We start from the raw sequence: 22308 nt of genomic DNA on the forward strand, positions 1-22308 counted from the left end.
CTTGGCATTTCATAGAGCCTATTGCGACCCCATGAAGCTTAGAGGGTTTTTGCATTTCTCATGCTGGCAATTTAAATGTTTACAGATGAATCGCTTAGAATGTACACACTTCTGCTTCTTGTCCTTTACATTTCTGTGCTTCCCTTTTAGTTCAGTGTGTGTCCCTGTTTCTCAGTATAGTGATTGATCCCAGAATCATGAGTCATAAATCAAACCAAATTGAAAGTTTACAGTGCTTTACTACATTTCTAGATGAGCAGATCACAATAACTCAAAACGTGAAATGATTCTTACAAATAAAATGAGAACTTACAGAATAATGACTAATTACCTTATTAGCTTCCTTAACAAATGTAAACACTAGTCTAATTTAAAAATAATTACTAACCAACGTTTGTAGCTAGTTAGAAAATTAATTTCTATTAACCTGGCCAAGATTGTTCCTAGTTACATACTCCACAGCTGGTTTTGATGTAGAGAAGTCATTTTTAGTCCAGAAGCAATTATTTGACCATTTTGGAGTCCATTCTATTAATGGACAAAACTATGACTTACAGCTTCAGACTTTAAACATTGAGTACCTAACTGCCCCAGACTAATTTTCTGGATTTGAGGACACCTGCAGCTGCATCCATAACTTGATGGCTTTTCCCCATCTGTTGGTGGTCACCTTTGACCTTGGCAATGGTGCCTTTGGCATGAGTTTTCTGTCCTGCCTTGCACCCAGTTTCTCAAGTGTAGATGTAAAATAATGTTCCCCCAAAGTTCAATATATCAGTAAATCAGCCATGTACGGTACCTTCTGTGCAGTGTCAACCAAAGAGGCTTGGTGTTCAAATGGGAGCAGTTTCATCTTCTGAAGGCCAGCCTAAAGATCGTATTTCCAGCACTTGACAACTAGCCTACATTCATCCTTAGATCTATATACAGTATTTCCTCACATCAAGGTAGCATAGATATTGGCAGCATATATATTTCAAAAATATGTGCCCCAAGCAGCATAAAATATGGTGATGCATCATGTAAGACCCTTGGGATAAATAGCAAACATATAACAAGGCACATCACATACAGACACTGGCACACACAAAAACCTATAAGCATGGTTTATATGCAGCAGGTCCCTTCATTGGACTTGTAAGAAGTATATGATCAGTATTCACAAAGGGCAAGTTGCAGTGTAAAAATTCATAGTATCGTTTATAAAAATGTCCTCATTTTGGATTGATAGCCTTATGGTCAGATGTGGAAGACATTTTTATTAACATTATTTAGCCTGCATTTCCATCTATTCACAAGAACCTCAAGACAAGCTTTTGTGTAGCTGCCAAAAAAACACTTGGTATCATTGGACTTTATTGGACTTTTCATTATTGTAGTTAATAAGTTTACTTACTGGGTATCAGATGAGACGAATGTATTTCTCATGCCTGAGTATTCTTAATTTATAACATAAGGTAAAGGTAAAGGTACCCCAGCCCGTACGGGCCAGTCTTGACAGACTCTGGGGTTGTGCGCCCATCTCACTTAAGAGGCCAGGGGCCAGGGCTGTCCGGAGACACTTCCGGGTCACGTGGCCAGCGTGACATCGCTGCTCTGGCGAGCCAGAGCCGCACACGGAAACACCGTTTACCTTCCCGCTGGTAAGCGGTCCCTATTTATCTACTTGCACCCGGACGTGCTTTCGAACTGCTAGGTTGGCAGGCGCTGGGACTGAGCAGCGGGAGCGCACCCCGCCGCAGGAATTCGAACCGCCGACCTTTCGATCGGCAAGTCCTAGGCGCTGAGGCTTTAACCCACAGCGCCACCTGCGTCCCCTAATTTATAACATACAGCCATCTTAAAACGTTATAATCACTAAAAAAAAAAAAAGATTTGGTTTACTCTTCTTAGCCTGCATATAAATCTTGAAATATCAACTCTGTACCCTCTGCAAGACTATTAAAACAGAAACAACAGTGGACTTCTCCCGTGCTGCTTAGGGATCTGCATATCATTATCCAATGAGTTACAGATATTAGAAATAACTTCTTTTTTCCTAGAAGAGAAAGGAAAAGAATGCAAATATCCTCATACTTGCTTGGTTGGTCCCATTCCCTAGTAGAGTGGATAAGGATGTTTCTTATACATACATATTGAAATAACTTTGGTTACTTCCATGTACATGAATATGGACTATATGAGCAAAGATTCTGAATTATGCTGCTAGGTCATATAAACATTCTATTTAATTACAAACCAATATGTTTTAGCTGTTATAAAAACCAGATAGAATCCATGTTTGTTTAGGAAATACATTAATTTCAAAATAGGAAGCTTAATTAAATCACTCCACCCTTTTCCTTGACCACTGGGAATGTGCTACTCCAAACACAAAGTGGAACTATCAACATATAATTCTATGTAAGAACACTGGCAATTCACTTATGGTAAACCTTTTACATCGCTGGTTCGTGAATGTGAAATGAGGAAACAGCAAAATGCTTCTTTCCAAACAGCAGGATTCAGCTGTGGGACTGGCAACGGTCCATTCCAGTTTCTCTAAAAGGGCTCATTGTTCTTGTATCTTGTTATATCATCCACATTCTGGCTGGAAAAAGCAGCTCTATTCATCCAGCTTTAGAAATTCTGCCATAGTTGACAAGGCTGTGCCTACCACCTACCAAGACAGTAATGGCAATTGCCAAACCACTTTACTTGGAGTAAACGAGATTTGAATATTGGTACCAAGGAATCTTGAAGACTGTACTGTTCTTCCATCTTCATATATCACCTTACTGTAAGGTGGAGTTGAAAGTTAATGTAGTCAAATGGTGTTGAGTCTTTAAAGCATTTTCTAGAATTGGAAATGCAACAATTCACATCTGTACCAGGACTGCCTTACACTCAAAAATGTACTAAAACAGGTGAGGCACCTGTAACTACCTGATACAATTTCACTACAAGGCCAGAAGTAGGAGTAAAGATTGCCTGATGAGGTACGTGTTAATTTAGAAGTCCTATTGCGTTCAACAGAATAACTGTATAGGACTGCAGTCTTAATGTGACACAATTGTAACATCTACGCAACATACACAAATGGCATATACAATTAAGGAAACTACAACGGGGAACATTTCATTTATCACACTCGGAATTGCTTCATTAACTTTGGTATATACCAGCCTGCTATGGATTAAAAAATGCAAAGCGGGATCCACAAAGGGATATAATACCTTTGTATCATTGCATACAATTATCGAATACCCGTCTAGAAGCTAAGGAAGACTCGGTACAGCCTAGATTCCTTCAAAGTAGTCCAAAAGAAATTGAATGCTAGAAGGCTCATAGACAGAAGTGTGTTTATTGTCTTGCCAATCAATCTTCTCTCTTCTGGAAGTCATACTCATTGTTAACTTACCAGTAAATACAAATTTGAATCTTTCCAGCAAGGTGCCTCAACCCACCAGTCATGCCATAATCAACAGCTGATTCCGGTAAAAATGCCAACTCTTCATATAATAAGTTTTTGTATCACCCATTTTGCTGAACTTTATCAATTAAATCTGAATGGGATAGAGGATATCCTTTTTAGAAACTGTTTTCGGAGTTGCTAATCTTAATTGCCTGCCCTAGGCTGATGATGGGCAATTGCTAATTGATTACTACCTAGGGATTCAGAAAACAGCTAACTTTTACTTAATGGACCTAACTTAGTCATGTTGATTAATTTCTATGCTCAGTAAAACCTAGTGAAGACCTCCCCCTAAGGTTAAGAGGCAATGCTAAATGTGTTAAAACAGAGTGGATGCATGCTGATAGGTGGCTTACTGCTTAATGGCATCCAATTAGTTCCATGGGATAAAGTTCAAGGAGCTAAAACTTGCATCTCAACAGTGGGATACACAGGGCATCCTTTATTTATCTCTGTCCCACAATGTCTCCTTTATTTTCTCTCATATAAGGAAATGGTGTCCATCATTAATCACTCGCTGGAATTCAGCATTTTATCACTTTTATTATATAAAGAAGCAACAGGAACACACAAGTGTTTGTTTGCTTCAGGGATTGTAGTTCCATTTGTGTTTCACAAGCTGGTCTCTGACCGTAATAAATTTCATGTGCATGAGTGGGTGGGCGGAGAAGGAAGCAGGACCCCTCTTTTCTTGGGCCCTCCTGAAAAAGGCCAGGAGACAGGAGAGGAAGAGGCATGTTGCCTCCACTCCAGAGGCAGAATAGCTTTTGGCTTAGAAGTAGTGGGAATTAGCAAGCTTTCAATTTTTCCAACACTGATCAGACCATAAAGAACAACATCTTCATTAGGGCGAAAATTAAGTGTGCGAGCTTTTGAGATCCTCATGACCCTTCAGCAGGCTGGATGATCTGCAAAAAGAAATGGGGGAGAGGAGAGAAACTGCTAACACAGTATATACACACACCACTATGCATGCATGAGTAGGGAAAGGATAAGTCACATAGAGTTTATAAGTAAATGTGTAAATGACTGCCGCCTTAGGTTAGGCTGCATTTGGTGCAAAAATCACTAGGTTGCACCAAAGACAACAGTGAGAGTGAAACATACAAACCGAAAAACTGCTAGTTCTTACTATTCTCTGCACCGGTAGCCTTTCAACCTGAAAGCTTTTTGCACAAAGCAAAACTAGCCTAATTAGAACCCAATCCTATGCACATATTCTCTGAAGCAAGTGCTATTATGTTTAAGCAAGCTAGGATTGCTGTTTTAGTCTATGTAACATTTTAATGTTTTTAAAATATTATTTTATTTAACTTAATTATTACAAAATATAAGCAAAATATTGCAAATACATACATACATATATTTCAGATAAACACATATATAAAAAAGAGAAAAAAAGAAAAAAAAGAAAAAATGTAAGGAGAAAAAGAAGAAAAGTTGGAAGAATTTATTCCAAATTTATTCTACAAATATCTCAATAATAAAATTGCATTGATTGACTTCCATTGCTTACACTGCACTTCCTACATACACTTTAAACAAGATTGTATCTATTATTCCGTATTTTTCCCATACAATCTCACACAAATGGTTCTAATCCATAAATTTTCTAAATCTTTCATAAGTCTATTCTAAACACAACCAATACCTCACACTTCATCTTTGTCTATTTTAACTTGGCGGACTTTTTCATCATGTCCTCTCCTTGCCCATTTATTTGCCTAATCCAATCAGATAAAAGTCTTGAAGTTTACATCAAGTGAAAAGCTTGCTCACTGCTCTGCGCTCTTTTATTGACCCTAATACATTATTACTCTTGTTATTTTTGGATCTCCCCCAAGGAAACAACGTGGCTGCCTACAGTTGTGGGCTTTTAAAAAAGGTCTTTGAAATCCACCCCTTCACCTCAGAGAAGGAAGGAAAGGTGAAGCAAGAATAAGAACAGCATGGCCCCTGACAACGTCATGAGTCAGGACGAAAGAACCGGTCCGCCCTGATCTTATTATTCTGTCCTGATCGTCATTGTTGTGACGGAGACGGCAGAGGCGGTGTCTATGCAGCAGCTCTGCTTAAAAGACGCAGGGAGAAAATGGACTTCTCCGCTCGTCTCTTGATTGGCTGCTCGAATCTAGGAAAATGTCATCTGTGAAGCTTCCATTGGTCATCTTGCGCCGTCACTCAAAGCCTAGACGCTGCTAGCATGGCAGAAGGCGGCGGAAAGGAGGGCTCTTGAAAGACTGGGCAAAAGTGGCGAGAACTGAGCGGGTGCAATAACAGTATTTCACGATGTTTTGTAGCAGAAATTGCTCACCTTTGACCATCCAGGTGATGTTGAATTACACCTCCCAACATCCCTGATTGGCCATTAGCCATGCTGGCTGAGTCTAATGAGGGTGGGGAGTCCGACAATATTATGTGATTGATTTCTCTTTTACAGAGCTAAAAGGTTCTTGTTGAAGCACATACTGTACTCAGAATCTACTTTATATATCTTTTTCCAAAATATATTTCCCATTAAAAGATCTCTTAATAAAGATGACGTGTCTTGTTTTTAAAATAATGGATGTAAACAAAAGAGAAGCAGCGCCAATGGGCGTGATTGCCTCGAAAATTATGTTTATGCATTGATGCAACAATACCTTCTGCCTCCTTTGTGCCTACGCATAACTGGGCAGCAGCGGAGTGCGAGGTGTAAACTCTCCTGTCCCCAGGACTCAGCTATACAATTGCAAATAAAACGTTTTAAGTGCAATATACAATGTGATATGATGTAAGGCGATGGTGAGCCTTATGGAAAATTCAATGTATTTTAAAAAAACGCATTTTAAAAAAACACATTTTCAAAACTATTTTTATATGTGTGTATATTCCACCAGGTTCACTTCTCTCCCATACCCCACCGCCTTTTCCATTTATTCCCTTGCTCTGCTCACGTTGCATTTTGAATGTGAGTGTTCATGCACGCATGACACAGCAGTTCTATAAAGGAATAAGGGAAGGGGGACTGAACAGAGAAGGAAAGACAGCTGAACAGAGCCACATGTGACTGAACTAATGAGAGATTAGTAAGTGATGCCTCCAGCTTTTGAGTGAAGGGATTTGGGAAAGCTGTGAACTAAAATTCAGGGGGGGGGGCACCCAAAGCAGCAGTTCTGTGCAGACTTGGCAGTAAACTCCATTGAACCCAGTGGGACCTACTTCTGAGTAAACTTGCAAACTAGGCTGACACACTTGTCATGCACTCAACTTATCTCAGTACTGTGTCTAAATGGTTCAGAAAAAGAGGAAACATCTTATGACTTAAAATAATTTTGGGGAAAATACAATAAACAAGTTGTGTTTTGTTTTCACAATAATTAATGCAGATTATAAATATGGCTTTGTGCTCTCAGATTAGGCGGTGGGGAGAGTTCCCTAAAAATAAATTCCATTGCTGCTTACAATTTCAAAATACTTTTTTTCAGCCCTGCTTTAAGATGTCTTCAAATCACGACAGATCTTATATATTAACACACTTTCATTTTGTTTCCATGGTGTAGTAAAAAGTTGTGATTATTTTCCGAATCCTGTATTAAAGCTCTCTTTGACTTTCTGTGTTAACCTGGATTAATTTGACACTCCAGTTGTGTAATGGCATCTTCCATTTCCAATTGATTTAACAGTATAGTAGTACTAGTTCTCCGAGTGGTGAAGTTTCTGAAGGTCTGGTGCTTACCCAAGTTTAATTCCATTTAGAATACTTTACTGGAGGCTCATTACCATTTTGTAGTATTTATGATTATATCCAAATATGCAGATGCACATTGACAAAGAAAGGTACTAGCAACCGATTATTAAGGCAGTCTCCAGTTCCTTTTAACCCTCTTCTGTCCAAACTTCCAATAGTGCCTCTTAAAGTGGTTGTTTGTTGCATTGAATTAGCTTCTGCGGGTGAAACGTTTATGGTCTGAATTATGCTTGTCTTACCAGTCTACTTGGTTATGCCCTCTGCGCGAACAGACTCCTCTCCTATCTGGGGCTTGGCACACAAAGTGCCCCTATTTTTATCTGTGAAGTGTTGTGAGAGTAAGCTTTAACTATTTAAATAATAATCAAGAAGGCCTTTGCCCTCATTACTAAGACAACAACCATGCACCACCCAGCTTCCTCCCAAAACTCCTGTGCCTTTTAGCAAATGCACAACAGGCAGAAACACAAGGGGGGCAGGGAGCTTTTTCTGCTGCACCATCTCCATGCCAGAAAACACACCATCTGAACATCTGCCTGTCATGCACAGGGCTGGATTTAGGTTTGATGAGGCCCTAAGCTACTGAAGGTAATGGGGCCCTTTTTTCATCCAGCTGTCCTTTGTCAACAACAAATTGCCGCTGTTTTTTTGTGTTGAATATATGCTATATGGTAATTTATGGACCTAATAGGTATCTAAAGCCATTTGCACATAACAAAATATTAAAGTAATTGTTGAACTGAAATACAATTAAGAAGTATATTAATAGTGAAATAATTATTAAGCTCTAACTTAAAATGATTGGGGGCCCATTACTTACATCATAGGAGCCTGGATACACAAAACACTGTTGCTGTATGTACAGTAGGTTTTATTTTATTTGTTTTTTATCTTATATTTTGGAAATGTACATCCAGGTTTTTTCCCCCTTTACATTTTTTTGGAGAGAGTGGGGCCCTAGCTATAGCTTGTTTAGCTTGTACGTAAATCCGGCAGTGGGGGGCGGGGAGCTTTCTCTGTTGCACCATCTCCATGCCAGAAAACGCACCATACGAACATCTGCCTGTCACGCAGCTATGAAAAGCCTAGCAGTGATGAAAAGGACATTCTAAGGTAGCTGCGAGGCTTTTATCCAGCTCCCATTTTAGAAACTAAACAGAGCGGAAGAGCGCCTTGGCTTCCTCCTCCGCCACTTCGTCTCTGGACTCTTCAAGCAGAAAGCGGTTGAGCACGAGAACTTCCGCGAAAGTCCGGCGGCGGCGGCGGCACCTGCTCCAAGCCGAGCCGGCGTCGCTGGGGAAACAAACGGCCGAGGGGCAGCGCCCGCGAGGCGAGTTGCCGCTGAGGGCAGCCCCCTCTGGAGGGACCCAGGCGCAGGAGCGGATTCAAACCGCCCAATGGAGCGTCAGATAGGGGGCAAGGGCGGGCATAGCGGCGGCCAATGGAGAACGAGGATATTGGGAGGTGTGGCCTGCGTCGGTGATTTCAAACCCACTTGAGGAGCGGCCCGAGGTTTGCCTTACCGCTTGGCCGGTCGCGGCCTAGGTGAGTACCCGCCGCCTGCATGAGAGGCGGGCCTCAGCAGGGGCATGGAAAGCGGGGCTTCGGCGAGGACGGCCGGAGCTCCGAGAAAGGCCGTTGCTCTGAGGCGACCGGGCTCCGCCTCGTCCTTACTGCCATTCTGGTCCTCTAGGTGCTGTTCCTCAGGATGGGCTCCACAACACAGCTCCATCCCCACCCCGCTGCTCTTGAGGGGAGGGAGGGTTAGTGGTTTGCGTTTGTTCTTGGTTTTTGTTAAGCATTTTGTGTGTTTTTTTATCTTGTATTTTTAATGTTGTGAACCTCGCCGAGATCTACCGATGAAGGGCGGCATACAAATTTATTAAGTAGTAATAATAGCAGCGGCTACGGAAGGCCCTCCACCGATCTCGGTATCGCCTGTAAAACGAGCCCGCGCTCTCTGCACTCTCTCTGAGGTGCACAGCGGAATAGGGCTTCCCGCTCGAGTCATCTCTAGCTGCGTGTGGGCATGCGCTGCTGAGGGCTGCAGGTTTGGGATGGGGGGGAGGCTCTGCAACTTGCTGTCTGGTGGAAGCCCCATGCTTCCCTGGGCAAACTCACTCACTTGCCTCTCCCCTCCCATCCCTGGTCAAAGGTTAAGCAAGGGCAGGGGGTAGAATTTTGCTTACTGCCAGTTGCCCACTTGAGCAAGCAGGTAGTACCAGTCGCTACTAGGAATATACAAAAAGCTCTTGTATTGAGTCAGGTCACCGGTTCATCTAGCTCAATCTTGTTTGCCCTGACTGGGAGCAACTTTATAGGGGTTCAGGCAGGTGTCCCTACCTGGGACCTTCTGCAGGCAAAGCAGGTGCTCCACCACTGCTCTTCTAGTGAAGGGGAGAAGGCAGTTGACTGAGCAACTGTAGACACCATACCACTCTGTGCTGCCATTGCTGCTAGCTCACTTGCCCAATAGGGTGAGTGACACTGGTGACTAGAAACAGGACCTGCTTGTCTGTCCTCTCCCTTTCCACCAGTGCTGCTTGCTTGCTTGCTGCATGTGTGAGTTGACAGACACTAGAAATTCCTATCTGCTTCTCTGAGGGTTGAAGAGAGGCTATAACAAGCATTGGTGTTCACAATGTACCTAATCTAGAGGGGAAGAGGAGGATAACGTTAATACCTTCAGGAGGACCCAATCATGCTACTGTGATGGATACTTCTACAGACAGGTTGTGGTTGGTAGTGGGCTCTCCTGAGGCCATGGCAGTTGCCAGAAGAATCTAGCCCTGGGTAGGGGCTTCCCAGAGAAGTAGAGGAACCCCTGATGGCTCTTTGCTCACCCATGACAGGGAGCAGTGATGAATGCTAGGGCAGCTGTCACCACTGTGAACCAGTGATGATTGTCAGTAGCTGCTTTTAGCGAGAAGTGGGCAGAGGAGCCCACATCAGCAGTTGCCGTTCCCAGAAACCATTTGTGTTCACTTGCTCTGGTGCACTAATGAGCAGCATTGATAGTCCGCAGTACGAACAGCCTTTCCTTTCTTGGCAGTCGTTGAATGTTGTTGTTGTCAGTTTGTTCAGGTGAGCTATTGGTGATAGAAATGGCAAACAAGGAACAACCTCCATTCCCTACCCTCCAACGCAAGAGGGTGAAGAAGACAGTGAGCCCTATGGTGAGGACAGGGGTCCCCTAGACAGCAAGTTGACATGGGCCTATCAAACCTGGAGCTGGTTTTAGTGTAGCAGAGACACTTAGGAACTATTCTGTGAAAGATTTTTCCTCCAGTGGGCCTTACATCCAAGCCATTTGCTAGGGTTTCTATGCTTAGAATGTTTATATACCTATAGGTATGAGTGGTTTGATGGGCAATGTTAGTGCCTTCTACAAAGTGAGATGCACATTAATGCTTATTGTGGGCAATAATACTTGCATATAATCACACACCTAAGAGGTACCCCATTCAAAAAGTCTTGCTGGATCATATCCAAAGATCCATGTACTATAGTCCAATACCCCTCTTCCTGATGCCTCTGGAAAGCTGACCCAGATCCCCTCCCATAAAAAAAGTTTCATAATTAAGACCTTGAGGTCCTTCAGTTTAAGAGACCTGGAGTTATTACTTGTTTGTGCAGTATATCTTCATTTGACTTCTCTCTTACCGGGGAAGGCAATATTCCTTTTGTAGAAGGAGAGGTATGTTTAAATGCCAGCATCTATGTCCCAAGGAGGAGTGGATAAATCCTAGGCATCTGTGCACTTACATATTTTATACTGACATTTTTATATTGGAGATAATTTGGCTCTGCAATATTGGTAACTACTTATAAAGAGGATAAGCTATTAAAATGTTATATCTGCGCTGACCCTTTCCCTAGGCACCTGCCCTGTTCTGAAAGTAGCTTTCATCATGGTTGCTAAGTGCACTTTATTCCAGAACTTGGAAAGTCCATAGAACATAATGGATCTTCTATTTCAGAACATGCTTGTTCTTTTAACACTCTCTAGAACATGTTACAACTTCAAAATGTCTTACTTTGACATTTTTACCCACTATTGCTACTGCACACTTAGAGACTCCATTGTTTCTAACAGCAGCTTCTTTATGGTCTAGTAATAACATTTCTTCAAGTCTCCTGCAATCTACTGGTGGGTACCTCTTTCATCATTTAGGATAATGAACTGAGAATCTTGAATAGCTTTGTGGGTCTGGACCTGAGGCATTTGCTTTTAATCTCTGAATACAGATACTGTTACACTTCTAGTTCTTACAAGTAGGTTACCAATTACTGTTTGAAAATGTTTCATCTGAATTTGGTTGCAAATACAGTGAAAACATTTTTTTCTGGATGAAGCAAAAATGTGAATATGTACTGGAATATTATTCTGCAGACTGCAATTACGTCATACTCTATTCGGTTTATGATTTTGCAGGGTTGGGCTTCACCATTTTAATCATTATTGTTTTGTATTGTACCATGCACAAATGTCAAAGGAATTATTTCTGTTTAAGAATATTGTGTTGGTGTATGTGAAATTTCTTGCTCATAGTGTAATGATTTAATAATAATAATAATAATAAATAATAAGTTTTTATTTATACCCCGCTCTTCCTGGTTCAGAAACCCGGGCTCAGGGCGGCTAACAACAAATTTAAAACACTTAATTGTAATACAACATAAAAGCAGCATAAAATACAGTATGAAAGCATGAATAACAATAAAATTCAAAGTTCAAAAATCAATTTGAGGGAAATCCATCCAATAAACATTAGATAGTCACCAGGGCTAGCTGGCTAAATTTGACCTAAAGTGGTACCTCAGGTTACAGACGTTTTAGGTTATAGACTCCGCTAACCCAAAAATAGTACCTTGGGTTAAGAACTTTGCTTCAGGATGAGAACAGAAATCGTGCGGCGGTAGCGGGAGGCCCCATTAGCTAAAGTGGTACCTCAGGTTGAGAACAGTTTCAGGTTAAGAATGGACCTCTGGAACAAATTAAGTTCTTAACCCGAGGTACTACTGTACTTGGGCCAGTGAGGAGGCCAGGGCAGAATTAGCTGTGGGATCCCAGAGTGGGTAATTTTCATTAAAAAGTGTGGAGGGGGGAAGAGAAGAGAAATAAAAGATCGGGCTGAGTTCAAATTAAAGGCCAGGTGGAATATCTCTGTCTTACAGGCCCGGCGGAAGGAGGTTAAATCCTGTAGGGCCCTAGTCTCATGGGACCAGGTCAGAGCCATCACTGAAAAGGCCCTGGCCCTGGTGGAGGATAGTCTGACTTCCTTAGGGTCCAGGACATCTAAATTATGGTTATTCATGGACCTTAAGGTCCTCTGCGGGGCATACCAGGAGAGGCAGTCCCGTAAATACCAGGACCCTAAGCCACGAGGGGCTTTAAAGGTCAAACCCAGCACCTTGAACCTGACCCTATACTCCACCAGGAGCCAGTGCAGCTGGTAAAGCACTGGGTGAATGTGCTCCCATGGCAGGAACCCCACGTGGAGCCTTGCTGCAGCATTCTGCACCCGCTGGAGTTTCTGGGACAGTTTCAAGGGCAGCCCCACGTAGAGCAAATTACAGTAGTCAAGCCTGGAGGTGACCGTCGCATGGATCACTGTGGCCAGATCAGGGCAGGAGAGGTAAGGGACCAACTGCTTAATGCGGCGAAGATTATCAGTGTTAATGACAATCACTAATAGACACTCCCCCCAAAAAACTATTACTAGCTTTATATATGTATTTATTTACTTACTACAAGCATTTCCACTTAGGAACTCAAGGCAGTGTGCATGATTCACCCTCTTTTTATCTTCTCAACAACCCTGTGAGGTATATGAGACAGGCCCAATGTTGCCCAGTGAGCTTCATGGTTTAGTGGGGATTTGAACCCTGGTCTCTCAGGTTTGACAGTCATACACATTCATTCCAGCAGACTGAATGAAAACTAATTGTTTTTGCAGTGGTAAATGCTGTTTCCTTCTACTTTGTGGATGTTGATTTGTTTATTAACTTTGGTGTTTCCACCTGGTAAGTTCTTGTTAAAAGGGGAATTATGGTTACACAGAACTTGAATGCATTTCAGAAGCATGGAAACATGCTAAGGATGTTCCTATTTTTCTCGACTTGTATTTAAAAAATAAATCTTGTTTGAGGTGCTTTCTCCTTGCTGTAGGGTACTGCAGACATTTGCAGCCATAAAGGGTAGAGCTTACCTAATTTCTCTGACAATGACCTAGTTGCTGATTTCTGTAGTACTGTCTATTAAAGCTGTGAAATGACACGTGCAAATTAAGTGGTTGTTGCACTATTTATCCTTGACTGGTATTAGGATTATGAGCTTCATTTTACTATTGTGGTTGGAAAGCATTTCAGCATACTGATGTGTGTTTGTGTGCACCTTTCATTATGTTCCTTTGAGGTTAGGTGATTGTAAGAAGGCAGGAAAACCAAGCTTTGATGCTTATATAAAACACGTGATTCTAACAAAGCATTGAGTAGTGCTACAGAACGCTGAGCAGTTAAAGGTGTCTCCTGAACAGAATTGTAAATTTGAGGAAAGTTGTTGCACTTTGAACAGCTCCTATAAGGCAAGACGTTGTACTTGGTTCTTCTTAGGGAGATGGGCCTCTGGACATTTTTCAAAGGCCACTTATTTTGGCTTACCAGCGCAATGTTACAAAAAATGTTTACTCGAAAGCAGTTGGAGGCAGAGTAGTTCTTTTCGCAATTAAACGTATGCTTGCGGATTCTGTTTCGGACCACTATTTTTAACAGGTTCAATTTACGGCCCCTCGTACAGAGATCACACATAAGCACAACCCTGTACATACCGTCGGGCTCCTCGCCCCGCGGGATCAGCAAGACCTAAGATACGCGGAAGCCTCCTCAGGAGCACGACTCGTCAAGCTAGCTAGTCTGAACATAAGTGGACGACTGGCCTTGCTGGTCAGGCCTCTTTTCCAGCTTGAGAACCCGTCTGCGACAGAAAGGGAATCAAAAAGGCTTGCGAACTGGTTAGGGTGGGGACCCTCCGCGGCGCGGAAGCCTCGGTAGAAGCGCTCTGCCTCTCTGATCGGGGGTGGGGGAGAGCGAAGGGGCGGGGTGCGCGCATGGTCTGTCCAGGGCGGGGATCCCTGCCTTTGTTTGTCACATGGCCCGGGGAAGGCCCTTCGCTCAGGTGCGGCGGGAGGCGGAGGTTGGTGTCGCCGGCTGCGACGCGCCCCGCCCTTGGGGGAGGCGCCTCCTTCTCTGCCGGTCGGAGATGCAGCTCTCCGCCCGCTCCTGCTGCTAAGCCGGGCCGCGGTTGCTGGGCAAGCGAGAGTCCGGCCTAGTCCGGCCTGGGGGAAGGCGACGCTGTCCGGCGCCCGCTGCAAGGTAGGGCGGCGGCACTGGTGGCGAGGCCTAAATCCCCAGGGTGAAGGCCAGCTGGGGCGGGCGACTGTCATAAACAATGCCGGGGGAGCGGCCTGCTGCCCCGCTGCATTGGGTGGCCAAGTTGTACCGAGCAGCGTCTCTCGGTCGGTCGGTCCGGCTGGCGAGCGGCGTAGGCCGATTTGTTGTGCTGGTGGTTGTAGATGTCGACTGGCTCCGAGCTGCAGTAACTGGGGAAATGTGGCCCTGCTGGGCATAGAGCGGGAAACGGTGTCTGGGGAGCCTTCGGCAATTCCTGTCGCAGGGGAAGGGGACGTGCGTTGTAGGTCTAGACCGGCAATGTGATCTGGGGCAGAAAGGGGATCCTTGACAGGGAAGGGATTCGGATCATCTTTTGAGATCCCCCTGTATGTGCTTGGAAGACGCTGGGGTGAGGTGGGGTGGCATGGGCGCGAGATTGTATTGAATGAAGAAGGCCTGTGTCAGGAATCCCCAACATCGAGCGCTTGAGCATTTGAACGGAGGTGTTATGTTATGAAGGTCTACTCTGTGAATGTTCACAACAACAACAACGCTGGCCCTATTTCAGGGAGCTTGCTTTTTATGCTTCGTAGGAATTTTCATTCTTTGAAATTTAAACCAGGGATTCTTAATTTTTGACTCTCCAGATGTTGGACTACAACTCCCACTAGAAATCAAGCAGGGACTAACCCTGTTTGAGATCCCTGGTTTAAAAGGTTTTTCAGGAAGTCCTTGTGTTATGAATTGTTCTAATGTTATCTTGCCTCCATGTCAGTGACATTCACACATGCATGTAAATACTAGGGCAAGATGCAGGGCTCTACAGCATTAATTAGATTTTAGAAAATAAGAGGTACTAGTGGAGAACCTATATTAGTTTCACTAGAACAGGGTTGGGGAACAAATGGAACTCCCAACTAGCATTGTAAATGGTTGTGGATAGGTGGCATTGTTCAACACCATCTGAAGGACCATGGGCTCCCCACCCTGTTTCCAGGACTTAGTCATAGAGCCTACCTAGAATATTTCCAAGTAACAGCTCCTGAATGCAGATGCAGTCAGGTAGAACAACTCTTATTTGGAAGGAAATGTGATTTAAAATAAGTTGTGGAAAAACTCAGTAAGCAGAGTGGCAGTGAATAGAGGCAAGTGGTCCTGTCTCAGCATAAGGATTCTTTTTGCTCTCTTGTTGTGTAAACAACTTGCCTTGCTTCTGCAAGTGGTGGGAGTGTTCTTTTCTTGCACTCCTCTTCATAAAAAAGACTTCCAGGGATGTATTGTATCCCAATTTGGTACAAAATTTGAGGAATTATTTTTGGGGGATTACAGTACAAGTTTTTGAAAATGGTACCAAACAATATTTTAAAAGGCTTGTAACAACAAGCAGTTTCTAGAGTTATAGCAGAATTCTATAATGTTTACCCAGAAGCAAGTCTCACGACCCCATGCTTCAATTTTAAGACTGTTACAAAAGTTGGGTGCCTCCCACTCTCTCTGCTGGGTGGTGGCAAAAGCCCATGGGGATTGAGACACAGCAGAGACTGGTGTAGCTTTAAGAAATATGGGTTATTCATTCATTTACCCCTTCAATCTGCATTGAGGGAGTCCAGATCTTACAGCATGGTCATTTTAAGAGAGGCTTGTATCCCACAGCAGTGCAGCTCTGGAGTCCAAGTCATCTCTCCCAGTAATTTTCTCAGCCAGCCTGTCCAAAAAACGGCTCCCAACCCTTCTTCATCCTCCTTCTCAGAACCCCTTACTAGCAGACTCCCTTTTCCTGTCACCTCAAACATTGTTTCGCTGGCGACCCTCCAAATCCCCAGTCACTGTTCACCTGGGGTGGGGGGAAAGGACAATTCCTCAATGATTCTCTATTGTTTCTTAAAGGCCCTCACTTGGCCAGGTTGTTTAGCATAGGCTAGTCCAGGAATTGATCTGCAGATTGTATTTCTCCCTTCACAACCCAAATCATCAAAATCCTACCATTTATTAAATTCTGAGAGTAACCCTAATCAAGCACTGTGTTTCTGGCTTCTGAAAACATATGATTACTTTGTTGGAGTGCTCAGTTCATTTGTTCTCTCTCCCCAGTTCTTTTTGATTGGCTGTTTTCTTTTAGAAGACATCTGAAGGCAGCCCTGTTTAGGGAAATTTTAAATATTTGATGAATTATTGTATTTTAATCTTTTGTTGGAAGCTGCCCAGAGTAGCTGGGGAAACCCAGCCAGATGGGCGGGTTATAAATAATAAAAATTATTGTTGTTGTTGTTCTTTTTATATTTGAAACAGCAACTGCTATACTGTAAAATATTTCAAATGATGCAGTCAAATTTAAGCACTTCTAAGTCCCCATTGTCTGAAAGTAGGAAAAAGTTAAGCATGTCTGTTAATCCTGTTGAAATTGAGAAGACATAAAGGTGCTGGATCATTTAGCTCAATCTGATATCTTTAGCTCAATCTGAAGATGTTTTCTTTGAAATAAATCTTACGGATTTCAGTGTGGTATACTCTGGAATAGCTGTATGTAGGATTGCAATTAGATACTTCAAAGTCACATTGTGTATTTAAAACACAAATAATCAATTCTGTACAATTCTGATATTAGAAAGCTTTTATCATTTGTGTCCTGAAAGCAGCTTCTGTGAATAGTAACATTTTGAGATGGCTTGGTTGTGTTGTTGTTTGATAGGTGAATCTTTGTGCTGAGTCTTGCTGTGGGTGATGGTGGAGGTCCATCACAATGTTAAACAGTAGAATGCACTGGATAATAAACTCTTGGCTCACCATACTTGCTAGGTGGTCCAGAACAAATTACAATTCCTCTGCCTAGCTAATGTCATAGAATAATTACAAAATTAGATGTGAGTTCCGCATAGAAAGCAAAAAAAAAAAGGAGGGCAAGCTGAATGAACAGATTTGATCTTCAGTTGCTTCATCTTTTAAGCATTGGGTAGCTACAGGTGAAGTTTTGCAAATAGAATGGGAAAGGAAAGTTTTATTAAAAATTAATCTGAGGTTTTGCTTCTAAGTGAGATCTTGAGCAAAGCTTTTCCTTGGTTGCAGCAAAACAATAGTAACTTACGGAGTAATGACAACAGTGGCAGTGATCCAAGTATCAGTTCAAAAGTAGCGATCACAGTGTGTACTGCAATTGAACACATCTATCCTGAGCTACCTTTGGTTCTCCCTCCTTTTCTTCTCTCTTCCTCACTGTCTCTGTTCATATCTCGGTTCATGTGCTGTGGGTTCATTTGCTCCACTCTCTCACCTCAGTTTTCTTTTTCAAAATCAAGGGGCCTATGACTATTAACAAGGCATTACTTCCAAGCCACTGAAGACTGAATGCATGACATTTTAATAGAGCCATTGTCTATTTTAAGTGGGGGTAGGGGCGCTTATGAAGCTCTAAGATGTCATGTATGCTCATTGTGTTGTAGCAATAGCTGATTCATAAAAGGCCTGCTTCATGCTATGTTGATCATTTGGTGGGTGGGTGCACGACTGTGATTTGCCCCTACTGGTGTCTGGGATCTGCTGAGCAAATGCTGCCTGTTTATGCAGCAGCATGATCTTCTCAGCTTGAGATAAACATTACCAGGACAGAAGTGATGTGGGACAGCTGACTGCATGGTTTTGACGCTACCCCAGCTGCAACATAAGCTGCTTCTATGGCAAATGCAAGGAAGCATCCAGAGGCAGTTTCGTCAGGGAGTGCAAAGGAAAAGAGTCTTGCGCCATCCTAACCTATTCTGAGTCTTTCCAAGGGGAGCCAGAAAACAGTCTGTGGTTGTGAGAGCAGGTAACCTGTTCAAGGTGCCTCAGAAAGGAATTGGAAACCAGAACGACAGTAGAGGGCATCCCAGTTTAACCAACCATATCCTTTTTGAGCACTTGGACACTAACATTAGCTTTCTTCTCATACAGGGAGCTGACTACTTCCATCTAAAGCCAACAGGCGAGGAAAATACTCAAGTTGGTAGTGGGGGGAAAACTACTTTAAAAGCATTGTTTGTATTGTTGCAAAGGACCACAAAATATTGTTTTTTTAAAAAAATCACATTTTTTGCAGCTACTGCAGTGCTTCACTTAAAATCTTATGTGCCTCTTGAGTGAGATGGGCGCACAACCCCAGAGTCTGTCAAGACTGGCCCGTACGGGCAGGGGTACCTTTACCTTTACCTTTTTATAAGAGACGAGTAGCTTTTCTGCATGACATGTAAGGAAACTACCTCACATTTTGAAACTTGGATTAATGACTAGTTTATTGCAAACAAGCTATATGCTTTTAAAATTATTGTTAAGGTTGACAGTCGTTATCCTGTTTTGTATGGTATTTTAGTGCCTGGTTCACTGTTGAAATCTCATAAGTGCACTTGTTCTTTATACAGTTTTTAGGGACCTGGTAAGCATTTTCTGCCATAGTTTTAGTTGCCAGTGTGAGGGATTGTCCTACATAACTTATTAAATTAGGAGCCTGAGGCTTGTCTTTTATTTTTGACTGTTTGGAAAGAGAATTGCACCTGCATTCTTTAACATTTAACAACTGACACGAAGAGCCTTTTAGTTTCAGTGCCTATGATCTACTGGTATTAATGTTATTGTTTTTAACTATTTCAATAAAATACTACTATTGAATTTTTATTTTGTTTTATAAGAAAATTATACCAAGAGAAGGACGAGGAGTAAAAATGTGATAAGGGAAAATAAAATAATTCTGTGATCTGTGAAGGTTGTATATATTAAGTGCTGAATATCAATGACTATCTTGTAATCCCTTCTGTAATAACTGACAGTGGGAATACACTTTTGTAGCAAAACCAGTAATTGGGATGCCTGTGATTCTTAAACTGCTGCATACACAATCCTGAAGAGCTTTGGGGAATTTGCCTCATAGTTGGAAATGGATACTTGTTCCCATTTGAGGTAACTCAAATGCTATTCTATATAAAAAAATGTAACATTTTACAAAGTTGATTTTTTTCCTTTTAATACAGTATATGCTATCAATAAAGTAGATGCTGTTTCTCCAAGTTTGCTGGTGATGCTGTTACCTTTTTGCCTCCTTGAGTAGATTTTGGCATGCCTGAATCTTCTAGGCTTTACTTGTCATCTTAAGAGTGTGTCTATACCTTATTGCTAATATCAGAAAATCTTATTTATACTAGTTGGACCAGATAGCCTTCAAATACATTCCAACTCTTTCTTTTTCATGAATAAAAATGACCTCTTTGTAACTATTCTGGAGAACCTTGAAATGTTTTCGGCATTATTTAATATTTTATATATTAGTTCAGACGTTATACAGAATGTGTAGGAGGTGTTGGAACAGGTATTGAAATTATTGGGTGGTGCTCTGCTTCCTGTCCATAATTAATATTAGGTAAGGCAATCTCAACCTACTGTGGCTTCAGTGAAGTAATTCTGTGTAAATAGTTGACTTATTTTATTAGCTTAACCTCTCCTTTCAACCTGGCCACAGAAGTTAGATTAAACTGGTAATAGGTGTATGGTGTTTTTGTTAAGCATGTTCTCTTTGGAAGATGAGAGGTTTTTCCACTGCTGAACGGTCTTTGGAAGTCATCCTGGGACCTCCTCCAGCTCCAATGTGGTTTGAAAGTAGTTGCTGAATTTGTATTTCCTTGTGTATTTCCTATACACAGGAATTGGGGGGGGGGGAATACACCAGTAAGATCACTTGAAGTTGCTTAAAATTCTGTTTCTCTTCCACAGTCTTGCATAAAAAAGCTTTTTAAATCTATTCTTTGGGGCACCACAGACTTGCCATCCCTTGCCAGGAGCTAATGTGTTACATTTCCTCCAGTTGATAGTAGCCCATTTGGTTATGGTGCAGCAATAATCACTTGAGGGTTAATATGGGATGAGGGCATATTGAGCATATTGAGCAATATGGTGCAGCAATAATCACTTGAGGGTTAATATGGGATGAGGGCATATTGGTGCAGCCGTGTTGAGTTAGGTGACAGAGGGTTGTGGGATTGCATATCAGCAAGTGAATAACAAGACTTTAGTGGTGCAGACAGGAAATAGAACAGGCTGTAGGAAGGTAGAGGTGCTTCTGCAGTCTGGAAAATGCTGGTTGTCGGGATTAAAAGCGCAGTTAATTTAGTGGCTTAATAACTTGCTCTGTATTGTGCATCATTAGTTGAATTTGGCATTTAGAAATACATTATTGACCTGATGAAGTTGACTCTATCAGCTCTGAGAAAGGCATTTATGTTAAAATACTACTATACACATAAACTTGCATATGTCTTGGAATGATCTTACAGAGTTGGGTGTGTTTCAGAATATATTAAAAGCCCTTTAGGGGACTGAATGAGAGTCCGATTAACTATGTTCCTTACTACAGAACATTAATTGCTACATCTATATAATTCTGAAGGAAGATTCCTGTTGCTTTTGTGTCTGCCAAAAGAGGAACAGCAAATTACTTAATGATATATTTTCTCATTTCATTGTAATTTCTATAGCCCTTTTCTGGTGGCATTGATAGTGTATTGACAGTAAAAATTGAGGTTTGTGTGTATTTTGCAAATGTAACTATGACCAGTGACTGTTAATTTTACTTTCCCCCCTCCTACCTAGGAATTACTGATTTACAAGAAACTAAAGCACCATGGGGGATGATAGTGAATGGATGAAATTACCCATTGATCAGAAATGTGAACACAAGGTAAGAAGATTGTCTTAAACTGTAACACAAGTTAAGACAAGATTGAGTATTTGTGTATGTTAGCTGCCAAACTTGTTAATGGATAACTTCAAAATGACTTGTGTATACACTAATCTTTTGGGCGGAGTATAAATTATTATTATTATTATTATTATTATTATTATTATTATTATTATTATTAATTATTTGGTCTTTTTGTATAATTATTTGAAATGTTTGATGTTCTTCTGCATGTCTTCTCAAATGAGACCAGTTTGCTCACTGACTTGCATAGCATGTGACTTTGCTTCCAGCCATAACGGAAGACCTGTTTTACGAATACTCTCAAAATCAGTTATAGAGGCTATAGAAAAATAGCTACTTTGTTTGATTTTTGTCTTATGGGGTCACTGATAAATATTTAACAGAGCAAAATGGAAATGGCTGGTAGTAAATATGTCTGTTATGTGAGAAGCTGTAGGAAAAATTTAGGTGCTAGTTCTCACATGCTGCTTTTATTGTTCTAATAAGGGGGGGGGGCTATTCTTTTAGAGAGTTAATATCTTGTTCAAGTTAAGCAGAAATCTTCCTGATATCTTTCTGTTCTCATCCTAGTTGTGGAAGGCTAGGTTAAATGGCTATGAAGAAGCCTTGAAGCTGTTTGAGAAGATAGATGATGAGAAGAGCCCTGAATGGTCCAAGTATCTTGGACTTGTAAAGAAATTTGTGACTGACTCTAATGCAGTTGCTCAACTGAAAGGATTGGAAGCAGCCCTTGCCTATGTTGAAAATGCCCATGTAGCAGGAAAGTAAGTTACTTGGTGTTTGCCTTCACTCCACATTTTCTTTGAAGGAACTCTTGCCTTGTTGCAGATAATTCACCAGAGGAAGCATTAATTAAGTGACTCTGACTTTTCTTGAGACTCTAGAAATGCTCTTGTGAAAACCTTATTTTTTACCTATTCTTGTAATCTCTCTATTGCAAGATTTTGTTGCTCTTTCATAATTGACCCAAAATTTCATTCCTTTCTAATAAATGCTTTCATTCAGAATTGTATC

At 41.8% G+C, this 22308-nt stretch overlaps 1 protein-coding gene across 4 annotated transcripts in view; it reads left to right on the plus strand.

The window, feature by feature from the left end:
• Positions 1-21177: 21177 nt before the first annotated feature.
• Positions 21178-22308, plus strand: part of CKAP5 (cytoskeleton associated protein 5) — a 45178-nt gene continuing 44047 nt past the window's right edge. For all 4 annotated transcript variants that reach the window (XM_081900421.1, XM_081900422.1, XM_081900423.1 and 1 more), the window contains exons 1-2: positions 21178-21270; positions 21865-22058. In XM_081900421.1, coding sequence (XP_081756547.1) covers positions 21214-21270; positions 21865-22058 — 251 coding nt within the window. In that variant the 5' untranslated portion in view covers positions 21178-21213. The remainder of the gene's footprint in view (positions 21271-21864; positions 22059-22308) is intronic.

This window comes from Podarcis melisellensis, assembly GCF_964234715.1.
Source record: "Podarcis melisellensis genome assembly, chromosome: 1".
Lineage (NCBI taxonomy): Eukaryota > Metazoa > Chordata > Lepidosauria > Squamata > Lacertidae > Podarcis > Podarcis melisellensis.